Source organism: Channa argus, chromosome 14 (genome assembly GCF_033026475.1).
Source record: "Channa argus isolate prfri chromosome 14, Channa argus male v1.0, whole genome shotgun sequence".
NCBI lineage: Eukaryota > Metazoa > Chordata > Actinopteri > Anabantiformes > Channidae > Channa > Channa argus.
This window is the reverse complement of record NC_090210.1, coordinates 8,977,253-8,994,914: the sequence shown is the minus strand read 5'-3', so window position 1 is coordinate 8,994,914 and position 17,662 is coordinate 8,977,253. Positions and strand designations below refer to the sequence as shown.

At 40.0% G+C, this 17,662-nt stretch overlaps 1 protein-coding gene across 12 annotated transcripts in view; it reads right to left on the bottom strand.

Moving 5' to 3' along the window:
* LOC137098164 (uncharacterized) overlaps positions 1-17,662 on the bottom strand; it is a 32,943-nt gene that overhangs the window by 15,147 nt on the left and 134 nt on the right. For 5 of the 12 annotated variants that reach the window (XR_010910569.1, XR_010910568.1, XR_010910570.1 and 2 more), the window contains exons 1-42: positions 16,362-17,641; positions 16,152-16,199; positions 15,852-16,018; positions 15,702-15,772; positions 15,282-15,447; positions 14,956-15,093; positions 14,383-14,560; positions 14,129-14,271; positions 13,513-13,616; positions 12,332-12,497; positions 12,031-12,210; positions 11,770-11,922; positions 11,404-11,548; positions 10,495-10,653; positions 10,270-10,388; positions 9,935-10,150; positions 9,399-9,557; positions 9,108-9,292; positions 8,840-9,022; positions 8,387-8,478; positions 7,717-7,886; positions 7,399-7,552; positions 7,244-7,320; positions 6,969-7,149; positions 6,700-6,855; positions 5,988-6,121; positions 5,691-5,849; positions 5,299-5,482; positions 4,900-5,111; positions 4,403-4,591; positions 4,174-4,316; positions 3,905-4,064; positions 3,748-3,831; positions 3,106-3,243; positions 2,781-2,897; positions 2,606-2,698; positions 2,280-2,488; positions 1,982-2,175; positions 1,614-1,868; positions 1,300-1,529; positions 1,004-1,168; positions 200-277 (exon numbers count right to left, since the gene is read on the bottom strand). Coding sequence is in view for 8 of the 12 variants with exons in the window: in XM_067474097.1 (XP_067330198.1) it covers positions 200-277; positions 1,004-1,168; positions 1,300-1,529; positions 1,614-1,868; positions 1,982-2,175; positions 2,280-2,488; positions 2,606-2,698; positions 2,781-2,897; positions 3,106-3,243; positions 3,748-3,831; positions 3,905-4,064; positions 4,174-4,316; positions 4,403-4,591; positions 4,900-5,111; positions 5,299-5,482; positions 5,691-5,849; positions 5,988-6,121; positions 6,700-6,855; positions 6,969-7,149; positions 7,244-7,320; positions 7,399-7,552; positions 7,717-7,886; positions 8,387-8,478; positions 8,840-9,022; positions 9,108-9,292; positions 9,399-9,557; positions 9,935-10,150; positions 10,270-10,388; positions 10,495-10,653; positions 11,404-11,548; positions 11,770-11,922; positions 12,031-12,210; positions 12,332-12,497; positions 13,513-13,616; positions 14,129-14,271; positions 14,383-14,560; positions 14,956-15,093; positions 15,282-15,447; positions 15,702-15,772; positions 15,852-16,018; positions 16,152-16,199; positions 16,362-16,425 (6,318 nt within the window). In the remaining 4 variants the exon portion in view is untranslated. Of the gene's footprint in view, positions 1-199; positions 278-1,003; positions 1,169-1,299; positions 1,530-1,613; positions 1,869-1,981; positions 2,176-2,279; positions 2,489-2,605; positions 2,699-2,780; positions 2,898-3,105; positions 3,244-3,747; positions 3,832-3,904; positions 4,065-4,173; positions 4,317-4,402; positions 4,592-4,899; positions 5,112-5,298; positions 5,483-5,690; positions 5,850-5,987; positions 6,122-6,699; positions 6,856-6,968; positions 7,150-7,243; positions 7,321-7,398; positions 7,553-7,716; positions 7,887-8,386; positions 8,479-8,839; positions 9,023-9,107; positions 9,293-9,398; positions 9,558-9,934; positions 10,151-10,269; positions 10,389-10,494; positions 10,654-11,071; positions 11,115-11,403; positions 11,549-11,769; positions 11,923-12,030; positions 12,211-12,331; positions 12,498-13,512; positions 13,617-14,128; positions 14,272-14,382; positions 14,561-14,955; positions 15,094-15,281; positions 15,448-15,571; positions 15,773-15,851; positions 16,019-16,151; positions 16,200-16,361; positions 17,642-17,662 lie in introns of those variants that run through there. The other 7 variants (XM_067474091.1, XM_067474093.1, XM_067474092.1 and 4 more) reach the window with 5 other exon arrangements.

The window sequence follows — 17,662 nt, the reverse complement described above, 5'->3', positions numbered from 1 at the left end:
GCAGCATCCTCAGTCCACATTTGGTGGGTAAGCCCAAGTACATCAGCAGGAGTGTAGAAGAATGAGTGAGATTGGCTCTGAGCTCCTTCTGACCATTAAAACTGTAACAGCCTTTAGCTTGAGCACTAAGGCTAGGGTGAGTAAGAGACAGGCCATAACAGAGCCTGATGTGTGGTCTATAGGAGCGAAAGACTTGTACCTCCATGGTGTGACCCGTCACATTTCCATAGCAGTGGGCTGAGAGTCGATCTGCAGTGGCGTCCCCTGTGCAGTTCATCTGTGAAAACAAAACCCCCTGATGACAAAGTTGTTTATCAAAGGAAAAACCAAAGGAGGAGATGGAAGAATTTGTGAGGAATTACTGAACTTTTAACCACCGTTATGTGGGTTAACATGTTAAAGGGCCAATCTTCCCCAATTTTTATATATATTAAAATATTTCTCAGATTCTAGCAAAAAAAATTAGTTAACATCACTATGGAGACATTTTTAATCATTAGGAGTTAAGATGAGGTCATCTGGGGGAGCTCTGGAAAAGCATGTTGACCATGATTACAAAATCCATGGTGTGAGCAACAAGATAACATAATCTGAACTGAAGGTTCCGCCAAGTGATGTCATCTGGAGGCATTTTTCTGGTAGAAGTAGAGAGATATTTTAAGGAAGTCAGAGGGAACTTTAATGGCCTCCATTCACATGTACTACTCAAACTATTTATCCTTTAATCTGAGTTTATAAAACAACACATATTAATTGCTCTGTGAGCATGATTCAGCTCTTAGATGGAGGGAGAATTTCTTTTTGTTTTTTATGTGAGAGATGGAACAATGGAAAAAGTCAAGGTGTCCCTCAGGGATCAATCACCGGGCTTTATTTATTCTTATGATACATTACTCGTTTGTACTTTATTTAATTATAATTGTGTTTGTTATCATACATGCTGATGATACAAAGCATTACAGATCTTCCAGGGATAATTGTGTGTAAATCATGTAAAACTTACCTGTAAAGAACTGGGTATGAATCCCTGGAGCAGCTCCATCTGTTGCCATAAAGATAGTACCAATATAGCTGTGTTGTTTTTGGATCCAATATTTAAAAGGACATCAACCATTTTCTCATCTTCCATAAGAAGGACCAAACTTGTGCCAAGGCCTGCTGCTTCTAACTGCCCATCCAAAGAAAAAAATGAATTGTGACGCATAAAAACAAAACCAAATCAAAAAGAACAAACAAACCAAAGAGAACACAATTACAGACACTTAAAACATATAGTACTTAGTCAGGATAGTCCCATACCTGGTAGTGTGCTTGGGATTCAGTGGAGCTTGTCAGCCCTCTATTCAGCAGGGCTTTGACTTGGTTTTGCAGCCTGAAGAAGTACTCCCATCGTGGGATAAGATGGTCTGTCTTTCCTCCAATAAACTGCACTTTTAAATGTTCAAGTCCAGCCCACAGCTGTGCCAGGACTGAAAGTCTATTACCAGTCTGACCCCATCTCACCTGGGCACTACTGTTGGCAGGTACACCTATAGTCAGATGAGACTAAGACTGAGAAAGCAGAAAACATAAACATAAAATATAAAGTGTGCTATATGTAACGCAGTAATTACCTTTGGCCTTAAGCAGTTGGAAAGAGTGAGAAAGTTGGGCATAGACCTCACGCCATCCATGATTCCCTTGTTGGCGGCTCACATTCACACACAAATTCTCCTCCCCAGACCAAACACACAGCCAATCACAGGCCCTATGGGACTTTTTTTCCATCATGCCTCCCTCATTGTTTATGTCCAAAGGTTCTTCAGAATCCTCCTGATGCCTCAGGTCCAAAGTGTACAAGGTGTCCATTACTCTGACTGTTAACTGTCCTGCAGCACACACACCATACACACGCACAAAGTCAAAACTAAATCATCAAAGCACAAATCATGGGTTAATATAACAGATATTAATATATCAACATTTGCATATAAACCTTTACCTTCAGTAAGACTCTCAGACTGTTCCAGTGTCCCATCCAACCCCAGGGCTGGAGGAAGAAAAGCAAAACTGACCATGGAGTGTCTCAGTTCCCATGACACAGCCAACTGGAGACTGTGGGTGTTTTTTAAGGAACCTTTGACCTGAGCTAGAAATGCCTCCTGTCCCTGTTTATAGGAGCCATATAGAGACACACTGGGAGCAGAAAACATGATAAAAATGATATTAAAAGTCATTTACACTATAAAAACACATATCTCTCTCTTTGAACATGCTAAAATACATGTGGATGTGCACACCTATCTGAGGACATGTTGGCAGCCATATTTAGATGTAGGTCAGTGGCAACGGGCAATAAGCTTTGGGATACATTCATCCTCAGTCCCACAGTTTTGTTTTCCCTCTGGTGGAAATGGGAAATCTGAGTGTCCATCTTCACCCTTTCCTTCCCATCAGCCCTCACTTGAACTGAGCTGCTCCCTTTACACATGTCTGCAGTGGCCTTCATCTTAATAAACAATAGGCAAACTGATAAGACAGATGCTAAAAGTCTATTATGTTGATCACTGGTAATATCGTCCCTGAACTGAGTTAGTTGTAAGAATTCAAAACTTTATCAGCCCACCTGTAGTGTTTTGGGAATCTTTGATTTGAAGGGATGGCTGATAGATGAATATAGTCCCACTCTACCTGATGTCCCATTCAGCTGTACAAAAAGCTAAAGCAAAGCAAAGAACATTTATCAGAAACACTGCTGGCTAAACGAGCAATAATGAAAATGCAGATTTTGTTTTTCTCACTTGGCACTGCTGTCGCTCTATTCTCAGCTTCCCTCTGGTTTGATAATCAAAGTCAGTGTTGCTTTTGGGGTTCCAGTGTACATCTCCCTCCATTATAGCAGATGAGGGGAGATGCAGCTGTAACGACAATAACAGATCCCAATGTTTGGCCTGCTCTACTCTAAAGTATACTGTACAGTGTTGGACTTACATTACATCAGTTAATACACTGGTGCAGTCAGCAAACATCATACAAATCACCACGTTGCACAAAAAAAACTTGAAATATGTAACCAGGCTGTGCCATTTTGTATGCTAAACAGTTTTCTTATTGAAGATGTTTTACCTGGAGTTGGTGGGTAAAGTTGGCTTTAACTTTTATTTCTTGATAACTGGAGTGCAAAGGGTTCAGCTGAACTTGCCCAAAGAAAGCCAGTCTCTCCTTGCTGCCAACCCGTAACCTTCCTTGTATGTCCTTTTGGGTCTGAAAACCACATAGTAACAATTTATATACGATCCCAATTTCAAAGAAGTTGGGACGATGTGTAAAACGTAAAAAACAAAATGCAATGATTTGCAAATCTCATCAACCCATATTTTATTCACAATAGAACATAAACATAAACCTTTTTATTTACTTTTCACACAGTTTTTATTTATGTTTTACACATCCAACTACTTTGGAATTGGGGTTGTATTAAGGGTTCCCATTTTACTGAATATCCACTTATTATTGGATTTCGTAAGTAGATAAATTTTTCCACAGACCCTCTAACCACACATGCATTTGATGGCTGTGATGTTACAGTGACAAACTGTAATTTCTTTCTAATATTTGATGTAAATTTAAAAAATCTGACCTTTGGACATGTTGATGCATTACTTATGATTGGAAACAAATTTCTATGAGTCCATGTTGCCAAATTAATTTCTTGTCTCCTTTCAGCAAGTGTTGTGAGTTTTTAATGGTGGCAGAGTGGCAGTTTACCTGGTTGCTGGACACGAACACACAGATTTCTGAGTCTGATGGAATATTGTCAGAACTGAAAGTATGGATCAGTTCAGTACAAACCTGAAGAAGAGCCAGAAAAAATCACTCAACACCATATTACATATATGATGGGTTAATAATTAACTTAACTTACAAAAGGACTTGGTGGTTGGTAGTTTAGGGTGATGGTGTGAATGACCTCTCTGTTGCCATGGAAACCAGCTTTTGATTCCAGGATATAGAGGCCTTTGAGGAGGTCAACGGTAAAGGTTTCCCTGAGAAGGAGGGTCTGAGGAAAGGTTTGGAAGGTCTGTCTGTGCAAGATGGTTTTGTTTAAAATCAGCATTGCTCTCATTGTTTGACATAAAATCATCTTATAATAGCAACGGATTCATTACAAGTGAAACTGATAAGTGCACAAACCTAAGCTGGAGCAACGCAGTTTTCTGATACATCTTCTTGTCCTTCCTCAGCTCCTCCACTGCCCCCTCAAACTCCAGCTCTGTGGATGGACTCTTGGGCTTTGAGAGCGTTGCCTTCAGTATCACTTGCCTCTTTTTCAAACTCTTAAACCAGTCAGAGAGCAGACAATGGTTGAGAAAACCATCAATATGTAACAAACCACAAGAAACATTTAACCTAACAAACCCACCTTGTCTACGATTTTTAGGGCAGCAGCGAGGCTGATGTTGTGCTTGCTATAGGTGGAGGCCATCTGTAATGTGTGGCTGAATTTTGAGGATTCCAGAGAGATGTCTCCTCTCAGGACAGGAGTCCACAATGAGTTCAAGGAGTAGGAGGCCTTCACGCTTCGCTTCCCTACCATGCACCACCCTCCTGCCTGAGATGTGATGGAGGAAGAGCTGGTCAGATAGTGATCATATACTTTAATGGAATTGAATGGCTTAGAAGATTTAATGCCAACATGTGACAACATACTGATTATTACTTAAACTTAAATTGGATTTTAAAAAATCTGTTACTTCTGTGTGCAGAGGTGGTTGTATTTAGAGTTTGTTTAGTGTACTTACTTTCCTCAGAATCTTACATGAAGATTTTATAGATTAATACCATCAGTCAACAATAGATTTTTTAAGAGTAAAATGCTTAACACTGATGTTCTGGTGGATTGGCCTTTCCTCGCCTTACTTGGAGGTAGATGACAGCTGGTGTGTAGAGCTCCAGATGGGCTTCTCTGTCTCGGCCCCTGTCTCTATAGAAACCCTCTAGAATGAGGTTATGGATGGTCAGCCACTTGCTGACTGTCAGCTCTGATGTGAGCTGGAGTGTGTGTCGCTGGAGCTGATTCAGCTTGTGAGTGGTGTAGATGTACAGCCAAGGCGTGTCCATGTTAAATGTGCCTGAATGATAAAAAAGACAGAGCGAGACAGAGAAAGAGAGAGAGATGGTGTTGAGAGATCACTGCTCAAACTTGAAATTGTATCTCATATATGTAAAGTAAATGTATGCACATTAATACATGCATTTTAATCATGTAAGATGATTCTGGGAATTTGAGACAAATAAATAAATCTAATACTTTTTTACCTTCAAATTTCTTCTGCAGGGGATCTGTTGAAGGGCTTTTCCAGTGTAATCCCGCCACCAGTGGCATCAGGTTGTTGTAGTTTATTTTCACATGAGTGCTGCTCTCAGACCCCAACTGTCTTAGGTGAGAGTGTTGGAGCTGCGTCCTGTAGTTTAGATTCTTTTCTGGTGCCTGAAGACTGAACTACAACAACATGAGAGGAAGCTTGTTATTTTATACTTGGCAAAGGAAATGTGATTTGTTTGCGTTTAAAATGTAAATACAACGAAAGTATCCCAGTAATGCTTATTTGTAAGTGGCTGTGCATGTGTATGTTGGTTTTTTACACCTTCAATAAATGAAGTAATTTTACGGTGGAGTAAAATAACAAAACTGATTCTGGGGTGTTTACTTCCAGAGTGTAGCTGGCGTGATTTTGAGTGGATTGGTTTTTGAAGGACTGGCTCAGCTGGAGTGTGTATTTGTTGTTGATTTCATCCCAGTGTTTGCCATAGCTCATGTCCAAGGATGATTTGATGTGGCTGGGGCTTTCCTCGTGCCTCAGGTGGATCTGAGAAGGAAATACAGTGCAAACAAACCACAGAACTTCAAATAACACAAAAACTCTTCAGTTCAGTTTCACCCAACTAGAAAAAATGATGTAAAAAGGAAAAACTGTTTTGTGCAAGGCTGTGTTTTTTGTACTTACCTTGTGGTTAATGGGATCAGTGCTGGAGCAGGAGAATTCATGATCTCCTCTCATAATGTAGGTATGGTTGGAGTCCGTCTCCCTCCTCATTCGCTGAGACGTGTAGCACTCCTGATGTAGGTTCCGGGCATCACCTGTAGGATAAAGCTCAGGGTGTCAATTTGAAATGAAGATATGCATCTCAGTATGGCTACCTGATGCTACTTTAAGGTAATTATTTGTTTACAAAAAATAAACAAATCTTCCTTTAGCAGTGAATGGAGTATTTAGCTGTAAAAGGAATAATTTTGTATTCTTGATCTTTTGACAGTTAACACCATCTGAAAGCGCAATAACACTCAATACAACAGCTAAAGTGCAGTCTCAGCTCAGCTATTCAGCTATTGTTACCTAAGTAAAGTGGGGCTCATATCAATTTGTTTTCTCCTGCTTGTTGTGCAAATAGCTCAAAATCTCATGTTTTTTTATATGGAAATAACTTTTTACAATCTAAAACGCTTGTTTCTGTACACAGTAAAAAGTACAACATAGCTGCTGCTATTTTAACCATCTGTGTCATCTATGTTTTATCTTTATCACATTTACAGGTAAGTTTCTTATATGATTTTGGCTGAACTGTTCCTTAATTGCCCTTGAGTTTACGCTTACTGGTAGCAACTTCAACTGTCATCAAAACTTTATGTTATCAATGTATGTTTTTTTGGTAACTCACTCCCCAAGCCATATTTGAGCCTCAACGCAGAGCTCCACAGTGAACCCTTCTGCTCCATCAGTCCCAACATCCTACTGCCAACCACACCAGGCAAAAGGAGCTCAGCCTCCACAGAGTACTGTCTGCTGCTGCTGTCACATCTGCGTTCCAAGGCCACTGGTGTGAGGAATGAGGAATATGACAAGGTGACAAGTAAACTATAACTTTTGAACAAAAACTACAGCTTTTTTGACATAAATGCAATTACTTGGCAAGGCTTGTTGAAATACCTGACAGTGACACCGTTTCTGTGAAAACATTTTTCAGAGTGGCAGAGAAGCTGGTCCTCTTGCCCAGTCCATGAGTAACATTAGCAGAAAGGATCATGGGGTGTCTGTCAGTGGCCATTTTGGCTTCAAGATAATAGTGCTTCCTCTGCTCTGACGGCAGAGTATGGGTGTCAACCAAACCCTACAGTGAACAATATAATTAGCATTTTTAATAGTAAAGTTATTTTTAAATCCACCCAAAAGAATAATATTGATTCCAGTTCAATGGATCTTACCATGATATAATAATTAACACCATCAATCATCAGCTCCAGCTTCCCTGACTTTATATTTCTCTCCTGTTCAAGTTGCCCTGAGAAAAAGATACATTTTTAGCATATAATCCAAAGAGGAGTGTGGATTTTTGCTATGATGTTCTTGTGCAAGTCACCCTGTATGTGTATGGTTTTTAAAGGATGGGTGATCCTCATCAGCAGTCTGTGAGCATTGAAGGCAAGGTCCAAAGACATGTCCCTGGGGATGGAGGACTGAGGGGTTGCCAGAAGGAGGTGGATGGAAGCCTCTTTGGGAAGCCAGGTGCCTGTCTGAAACACAAGGGGTGTCTCTTAGCCACTGTAAGGCTACCCAAGTGTGCCATCATGGTTTTTAGACTATGACCACACAAGAAATACATAGATGCCAAGGACATAATTATCTAATAGAAACTCTTTGGAAAGCAGCACTGTAGAAATTTTGTTTTTCCTTTAACCTGCGGCAGTAGTGAGTAGGCAGCCTCCAGCAGGTAGTAATGGAGGCCTCTGTCAAGCTTCAGCAGCCTGAGGGAGAGATCGATGGGTCCAGAAGGGGGAAGGGAAATACCTGTGGCAGGTAACAGATAAGAGGAATTGGAGCACAGCTGCCAGCCGACCATCTTAGACCCTGTAAAGAGGCAGAGCAGTTTTTGGTAAACTGAAAGTACTAAAAATAGAAACTATTAAAATAATGGAACACAAACACAATTGATGTCAAACTGGTATTTTTCTATATATAAACAGTAAATGGCACATGGTCTGATAAATTACAGTACATTGTACATAATATAAATCAATCTTCCAATAAATCAGACATTCTTTCTATAGCCCTTTTCATGTAGGTTTATGCAATTCAAAGTATTTTGCAGATGACTGGAAAGGTGAGAATAAGGCATACCAAAGGAGGACAGTGAAAACAAACATTAGACAATAAGACTAAGGCACACCACAAAAACAAACAAAAAAAAGATCAAAGACAATCACAAATCAAACATATAAGAGGAAATAAACTATTTAAAATAGGAACATATTAATATAATCTAAAATATAGCATTTAATCAATATTAATCTGCGATCATACGTTTATGTAATATGCCGTGTAGATGTTGAACACCATAAATGACTTACATGTCTTCGGTGTGCACGTGGTCTTATCAATTCGGTTCTTTGGCCCCTTTATCTCCTCTCTGTGGTCTCCACTGAGTTGAAACACTCGCAAACTAGTGAACACATAAATAACACTTTTTTAAAGGAATCATAACCAAAAAAATTTGACAAAGCTACAACATTATAAAAACAAACCTAATGTTAGCTTTATATTTATTATAACAAAGAGCAACCTGCTAGACATGATTAAAAAGCACATAAAAACTTATCATTTTAAATCTACACTGTTGTATACATACAGAAGTAGTAATAATAATAATAATATACATTTTACACTATAGTAAGCACTGTACATACTGTTTTCATATTTGTGTGTAGTAATACAGTCACTATTTCTACACAAATTGTAGAAGAAAAGGCTAAAAATTAATGGTGTATATTTGTGGAAGAAATTTTTCAAATGCCTGCACTGACCTGAAAGAGATGATGTCCATGACGTCCTCAGGTGTGTTGAGAGAGACCCTGACGTCCCGGCCCTCCTGCACCTGAACACTGCCATCCAGGCTGGTGGAGCTCTTCAGCTCGGAGACCCACTCCACTGCAGCTTGACCCAGGGCACTGTCAACCCCCATCCTGGCTGACATCCCCACATAGACACTGATAACACAGAGACCAGTTTCACAAAGTTTGTAACCAAATGTCAAAGCTGTAGCCTCAAACATACTGGGTAATGTGGACGTACATGGGTTTGATGTATCCAGTCATGGAGAAGTGTGATGGATCTCTGTAGTTAATATTGCCTTTCATATGGAGGGAAATTAGGGAGGTCATGTTGATGCCCACTCTCAGAGGCAAACCAGATAGAGATGGTAAAACCAGCTCCTCTGTCATCAGCACAGCCCTGTGGTTCAACTGGACCTCATGACCCTGAAGGAAGTAAAGCAGAGTGGGACAAAGAGCATGTAAGAAAAATGAGGGGTGGTAAACAGAAGTGTGGGACCACAGTCTACATACGTAGCAACCACCATCATACCTTAAGCAGTTTGACAGCTAGCCCTGCCACACTCAGTGACAGCTGGTTGATTTGATTGTAGAGATCTTTACATGTAAAAACACTGAGCTCATTCCCAAACACCTTCACTCCAACCCAACACCTGGGACTGTCCTCCTCCATTTTCCTCCTCCCAAACAACTGGAAAACAGACAATATTACCCTCATTTGATCTTGATAATGCTTTCATTATATTTTCATGTACTATCTAATAATTATGTATAAAATGTTTCTAAATATTGACTATATTTTATTATATACTATATACTATATTGACACAAACAATTTTATACAGTTTTCCTAAGGGATCAATAAAGTTGTTTAATCTTGAATCTTGACTCTTGAGTTTAGGCAAGTATCCTTTTGTTAAGCTTCTTTGGGGTCCCAGGTCTGAGACAATACTTTTAGTAGAGTTCATAAGAAGTTGCTGACTGAAGATCCTTATCCATTTTTAGTAGACACTTTACTGTCAATATGCAGAATGTTGATTTTTTTTCCATGTTTTAAAGGGTCCTCACCATGGCTCTGGCCTGGTTCAGATAATTGTTGGTGCTGGATGAACACATTTCTTTTCTTCTTCTATGACCATCATCTGTTTTTCTTCTTGTCCTCCTAGGCTCCCTTTCCTGTGCATGTGTTTGACTTTGACTGCTGGACTTTCCATTAAAGTTAGAGGTCAGATGAGCCAAAAAATCTTTCCAAAGTGGTTCAGCATTTTCAACATGAAGGTCCACCTAAGTAGGAAAATCAAATTCTTTAAGCATTAAACATATTTTTGTATGTTTTTTAATAAACCTCTAACACAGTCTTAGGAATAAAAAAAAAAAAAAAAAAAAAACAGAAATTAACTCACTTCCAGGAGGTTGTGGGCTCTACCATTAAAATACACTGTGAGGTTGGCGGTAGCAGATCGTGGCAGAAATGATTTAGAAGAGAAAATCAAAGAGGTTTCCAAGTTTATGACTCCCATACCTGAAACAACCAGAACACTGCATCTTTATCTCTGTTTTTGTTTTCACAAAAATAGTGTCACAAATGACTCTGACTCTGCTTGGTGTGCATATGAAAGCATCATCACCTGTGGCCACTGTGTAGTCTGAATAGGAGGAGTACTTTAAATATTCAGCTTCGAAGTCTCGGCTGATAATGTCATCTGGCAGTGACTCAATCAGGGACTGCTTCATGGGGTCTTCACTTCTGAGGACGTTAGTTAGGTGATTCCACACATATGAGCCCACTATAAAAACAGAGGAACAAATATAAAAAGAAGGTAAAAAAAAAACTTAAATAAATCTACTTACTTCCTTTACCAAAGACTATTAATACAAAAGACTATTAATGATCACAGCCAATAAAGAAACTGAAATAAAGAAATTGAAATCAAAGACTGTAACATTATATGTGAGGTCATAGTAGGTTAAATATCAGTTGGCAGCATTTTGGATACCTGGAATATAGCATTTAAAGTAGATAGTTTATGCATTATCTTTAACCACTTATCCTGGAGACTATTCCAGCTGTCATAGTGCGAGAGGCAGGGACAGGTCTCCAGTCTATTTCAGGGCCAACACAGGGTAACATACACAGCCAGATAACCGTTCACACTCACAATTACACCTACAGGCAATTTACAGTTACCAAAAGTTACCAATTACCTTAACATGCATGTACTTGGACTGTGGGAGGAAACTAGAGGACCTGCAGGAAACACACGCAAGCACAGGGAGAACATGCAAACTCCACACAGAAAGGCCAGAGCCAGCAGGTATATTTTAACCTCTAGCTTAACCTCTAGATCTTCTAGCTGTGAGGCAGCAACACTAATTACTCCACAATTGTGTTGCCCACAGTATATAATTTAGTATTTAAATTACCCCTAATAACATTTGTAACTTCTGAGTTTACATTGTTTGCCCACAGATGGTAATACCCCTTAGCTGCTGCTGTTGGGAGAAGCTACAATTGATGTACCCTCTAAAAATCAGACCTTGGTTGGAGGTCTCATTCCTGAGCGTTGTCTTCACCACTTCAAATACGTTCTGGTCGGGGCAGTGCATGAGCTGCTGGTATGCAGCAATTCTGACCTCAGGATCCTCCTGGGAGGAACGGTACAGCTGCAACAGCACAGACCTCTAAGAGAAGGAAACTGCTGTCAGTCACTGAAGTCAGATGGCTGCTCACCCCTTCATCTCCACCTCATCCAATCATGAATCAACTACCACATCATTTAGACAATTAGCTTCTGTGTTATGAAGTCACCTACAGTATATGATATTTGTGTTGGTGTTATCTGCTTTATATTTCCTGATGTATTTCCCTACTGAATAAAGTAACTGTGTCAGTATAAACTCACATCAGCTGAGCAGGAAAAGCGTCTGAAGGCCTGGATAGAAGCAAGCCTCAGCTCCAGTTCAGCCAAGCGTCCGAGAACACAGCGTTTTAGGAGAGGGATGAATGTCAGAGCAGACAAGCCGGCGTTTCCCACTGATTTCAGAGCATATAACACCTGTCATTCAACATGGAATATTGGAAAAATAAGTTAGTCTAAGTTGCTGAGGTATCTATGGTTGAGGTGACATTAGCACTACCACCTTATTCAGTGTCAAAAGTTTACCTCTGTCAGATGGTTTGGTTCTTCACAGCCTTCCTTCAGGATTTCTTCCAACGTCTGTATGAAGGTTTGTACCTGAGGAAGATCACTGCAGGAAGCATGGGATCTTTGGCACAATTGATGAACCAGAGACGATCCAGCCAACAGAGCCTTAAACCGAACTTCTGGGACCTCCAGTAAGGCCTAACACAAATAGTAGTTTTTCAGCACACACAGCTTCTATTATCTCTAAAGTTAACTCTGTGTTTATATCTAGTGTATGTGTAAATTATGCAGTTTTGATGAGTATTTCAAGTGTTCCTACATTGATAGAGTCGATGATCTGTGGGGAGGGATGCTGGATGAGGGCTATAGTAGTCAGCAAAGACTGAGTCTGCTCTTCCTCCAGCTCTTTGTTCCTCATCAGATCCATCATTAGTACAACACAGTTTTCAGACGCACATGCTGGTAATGCATCTAACAATGGCTGCCTGTCCAAACATTCAATAACATGTTTCATACAATGTTGTTAATGTTGTAATGTTTTTAAGATAAGTTAACATAAAGCATTGACACATAAGAAAATTTTCTACATTTGTCGTAGCTTAAAGTTTACAAGAAAATCTTATTGTGGACTTTGTGACGTAACTAACAGTTGAACTTAATCTATTTCTTGCTGAGAGCTGGATTAGAAAACCAATCCCACTCTTTTATCTGAAAGCTAAATGTGAAGTTACAGCCAGCAGTCAGTTGCCTTATCTTAGCATTAAGACTGGAAACAGGGGGAGACAACTAGGAAACACCCAAAGCTAAAGTTTGTTAATTACCATGATATAACAGTTTAAGCCTCTATAAAAAATGTGTAAAAAAAAAAAACTCATACTGTGATCTAAAAGGGGATAGCTATTTTCTAAAAGGGAAGTCTATTTCTTTGTGCTAGACTAATTAACACTGGTATAGCTCATTTGTTTATCAAAAACAACAATGTAGTTTTGCGAGAGAGAGTATTTGGCCAGGCAAAGTAAATTCCTGGAGTCTCTGCTGGTTGAATGTTTAATAAAACGCACACGCAAACACACAGAAACACACACACGCTCTCTCTCTCTCTCTCTCACACACACACACACACACACACACGCGCAAACAATCACACACACACACACACACACACACACATGCAAACACACAGACCGTTTCCAGTCTTAATGCTAAGCTTAGTTAGTTGGCTGCTTGCTTTAGCTTAATATTTACTCTACAGACATGACAGTGCTAGAACTCTTGTAATATTATACTTTTGCTTTAACTGTGCCTCATTTCCATTGGCCTGTGCCATCAAGCTACACAGTGACCCAGAATGCACATTATGTAAAACTGTCACGTCTAACTGTGGCCATTGTTAATAACACTCTGCATTACATACTTTATTAACTATGATGGTGGAGACAGACTGATGAAGAAAGAAAGGATTAGCCAAGAGCTACTCCACTATAGTGAGGAAAGACTGACCAGTCATTTCGGCACTTAAAAGACGATTCTTGCCAGAGTGTCTTGAGTTGAGAGAGAGACAGTTCTCTCAGCTGGAAAGCCAGTTGAAGGAACTCTTGTGATACCTATGTGCAAATAAAACAAACATACATGTGGGTCTAGGTACAAAATGTACACATATACTTTAGTCTACTGCTATACTTCAGTCTTTAAAAACTATCCCTGCTAAACCAGAACCAAATGCCTACTGCATACTTTCATCACATCAAACAGCTGGTCCTCCAACAGTTGTTATATGGCACAGTGTGTGAAGTTCTGGGTGTGATGGTCCCTTTTAAATAGCTTCCATGTAAACAGATTATTATGAACACTGCCAGTTTGGGTTTCATTAACTTCCTATGTTAAGGAGACATTAAAATGGGTATTACACACAGCAATGTCTCACCGGAAGTCAAGCACCCTGGAATTCACTTCCCCAAAGAAGCCAGGGGAAGTTAAACCACAAAAAGCAGCATGGCAAGCTGTTTAAAAACTATTCATGTTCTTCCTGGTACACTTGCAACACACATTGCTGATGCTTAGAAATAGATACAATTAAAAACTCTTTGGCACCTGTTGCATTTGAGCCCTGCTGTACCTGTTGCGGGTCTGTGGTAGTGATACACAACATCCTGACAGTCTGACTGGCTTGGAGAGGTGTTGCTACCCTGGATTTTCCTAGCCTTACATGCCCCTCGTCCACAAACTGCAAGTGCGTAAAAACACCAAGATTTAAAGAATCTGCAGGAGCAAATAAGGAAACAGCCATCAGGGTCCATGTTTCGCCATAGTATGAATGAATAGAGAAATGCAATTCAATCTTATAGTGCAGAATGCAGAATGGCTTGGGACCTGCTCCTAAAGGAGTTCCTTGCTGTGCTCTAAGCAGGAGCAGCGTAGACACTGTGTGGGTTTTCACCATCCCTGGAGACGTGGACCATGTTGCTATTGAAACAACTTCAGTACAGTTGACCTCCTCCATCACTGTAGAGCCATGACGCTGAACACAGTGTAGTTCGGACTGCACAGACTAGTAAAAAGATCGACAAACTATTACAAAAGCATGAATCCAATGCCATTCATAAGCTTACTGATGTGATATTTAAAACAGTGGGCTAAAAACGTTATCCTGTTTTTCAGTGGGGCAGAAACCCCAAGCAGCAACCAGTGTCATCATTTCATCTTTCAATTTCTGTTGACTAAAAAGAGGAAAAAAATCCTATCAGGGACATAACTTTGATTTTAGACAGCTCAACATGCTTATTATTTTAATTACTCTGGTTTTCCAAATGGCCTAAATGTTAATAATTAATTATATCAATAATTGGTTGGTTGCTTCAAGTCCCAGATTTCCCAGCCTAAGTATGTTACTTCAGTGTCCTCTGTAGTAATCGCATTTCCATACATTCTGAATAAACAACTTACAGTGTCTTCAATTATTGCTATTGAATGAGGCCAGATGTTTGCCAGCCTCGACTCCTGGCACTGCTTTAGATCCCTGGTCTTCAGCAGGATAGGTCCTCGCTTCTCATACCTGCTGATGCATGTCCCGTATACATCCGTCTGAGAAAAAGGAGTTAGAGAAAAGCCAGATAATCCCCTTGTGAATTCTAAATAATACCTCATTCTATGAAGAGATGGTGTTAATGACAGTTATTGTTAGTAGTAAGTGTAAAGGTGGTATTTGTCAGACTATGTAATGTAGGTATTGGTTTTATTCAGAACTCTCCATAGACCTCATCAACCCTCACCTCCTTTTCTAATACCAGTCTGGAGGCTGTGCGGGAGGTCTGGAGCATGCTCAGTAGAGCCCTTTTAATGTTGAGGGCCCACACCTGCTCCCCCTCCTGGAGACAGAGGGCCCTGACCTTTCCCCCCTGGAGGGAGAACTTGAGGCGCGTTCTCTCCAGTGAGTCCCTGGGAAACAAAAACACCAGATGAGACCCTCGAGACCAGAGAGCACAGACAAGTGGAGTGTCTGAACAGAGTATCACATTCATAGGGAAAACACTTGTAGCATTCCAAAATCATTTGAACTTACACTTTGAACACTGCAGAAAAAGACCACATGCACATATGAAGGATGATGAAGGATAAATCATGCATTGAATCCTTGACTATCCTTTATAAAACACACCAAATTGCATGAAATCCACTGTGCATTGGCCCACCTCAAGCTTTTTAAGCGCTGCACAGAATGTTCCTTCTGAGGAGAAAGACGCTTTATCTGTGGATTCCTAATCTGTTGGATAAGCATGAATATAAAACCAATACATCAAAGATTTTATGCAGTATTTTGCCAACAATTTTAATAAACTGACCTGCATCATTAGGTGACACTTGGAGATCACATCAATATCAACCACACAGTCCAAAGCCAGTCCATTCTTGCCAGCATTGGAGCCATGGAGAGTGGTGGTAATTGTGGTGCTATACCTATAGGTATATCTCACACCTCTCTGAAAGGATAAGTCAGGAGTAGGAAGCCCTATAGAACGAAAAAAAAATTAAATCCAAAATATCTAAAAATATATATTTTTAAATGTACATAAATATTTAACAAACTAATTATGAATATATGTATTACTTGCATTACTCATAGCAACAGACACAATTCTCACCAGTACAACTTGAATCACAGAGATTTGGTTCCACCTGAAAGCAATCACCTACAGCAGAAGGTCAGGTACAAACATCTTAGACATATTGAAAGAAAGCTTGCCAAACTTCTATACTGAATGCTCATACTGAGGTTATTTTGCCACAGCTATGTTCTCAGAGAAAAAAGAAAATGACACAAATGAAAGGGTATCATAAGCCATAAAACTCACCACATGGGAGAAGAAAAATCAGAGTAATATGTAGACAATAAAGCCATGATAACGATACAGCCATAGTAAAGCCAAGTCACTGCAGATCTGGCTGCCTGCCTCCAAGAATCCACATATAAGTGAGATGAAAACCAAGTACTGTTCACAGCCACTGAATGACCATACTTGTATGTGGGCTTCCACAGTGACCCATGCTGCTCCCAGCAACCAATCAGGAAATACCTTCCAAGCTGGAGCCACAAACATCACTTGACACAGCACTGTGCCTCAAAAAAATTGGGTTTTCGTATACCCCCATTAACTTGGACAGACATAAGACATGACTCACACGTGGAAAGAAATGTTTACTTATTGCAGGAAAATTAAACAGTGGGAAGACTAGCAGCATGACAACCAATCTGAGACATAAGTGGTGACCTGGGTTTATTATTAAAAGTGGACAAAATAACGAGAATACCTTGCAATTTAGTGCTGAAAAAGCCTGCAATACTTAACTGTTTACGGTATTGTCATTCAACAGTGTACAGACATTGTTCACTCACATTTTTCACTCAATCTCTCTCTCTCACTCTCTCTCTCTCTTTCAAACACACACACACACCAAGAGTTGCCTTTTTTGAAAACAGTTTAGAGAAGCAGACTGATGAGACATCAGTGTCTGTGTCATAAGGATCAACACATTTGAAAGAGTGGAGATTGTAACTGTTTCTGGTGCAATATACGTGAAATGATAAGCCCACCATCGCTCAGCCACGTTATCCAGCCACCGACTGTGCTAAAGCTAAATTACCCAACAAACCTTTCATCCCCATCTCCTTCCCCCCTCATTACCCGAGCTGCCTGCCACCTACTTTCCACGATGCACCCGCCGTCGCGGTCCACGCCCGTGCTGCGACGTCAGTTATTGCGCGCTGCCGGTTGACGCTACATTCATGTACAATAACAAAATCGTAGTTGAGACCTCCCGCTGAAAATAACGTTAACCCCCTTTGCCACTAACTTTAAAGTCGCGAACTGGTAGCCGTAAGGTGGTATGTTACATTCATTATCTAATATGCTTTAGTATGATGAAATATAAAATGATATTTGTGGTAATATAGTGCGATATACGAAAAAAACAAGTTGAAGAAGACAAATGGTTGAGACCACTTTCGTTTGTGTTTGATATTACGATGCACGATTTCCAGTACAATGGTAAGGTAAATATAACAGGAACAGAAACGATACTGTAACAAGGAAATAAAACAATTCCGATAGAAACTGAAATTTAATCACGTAAACATCTATAACGCATTTGTAGC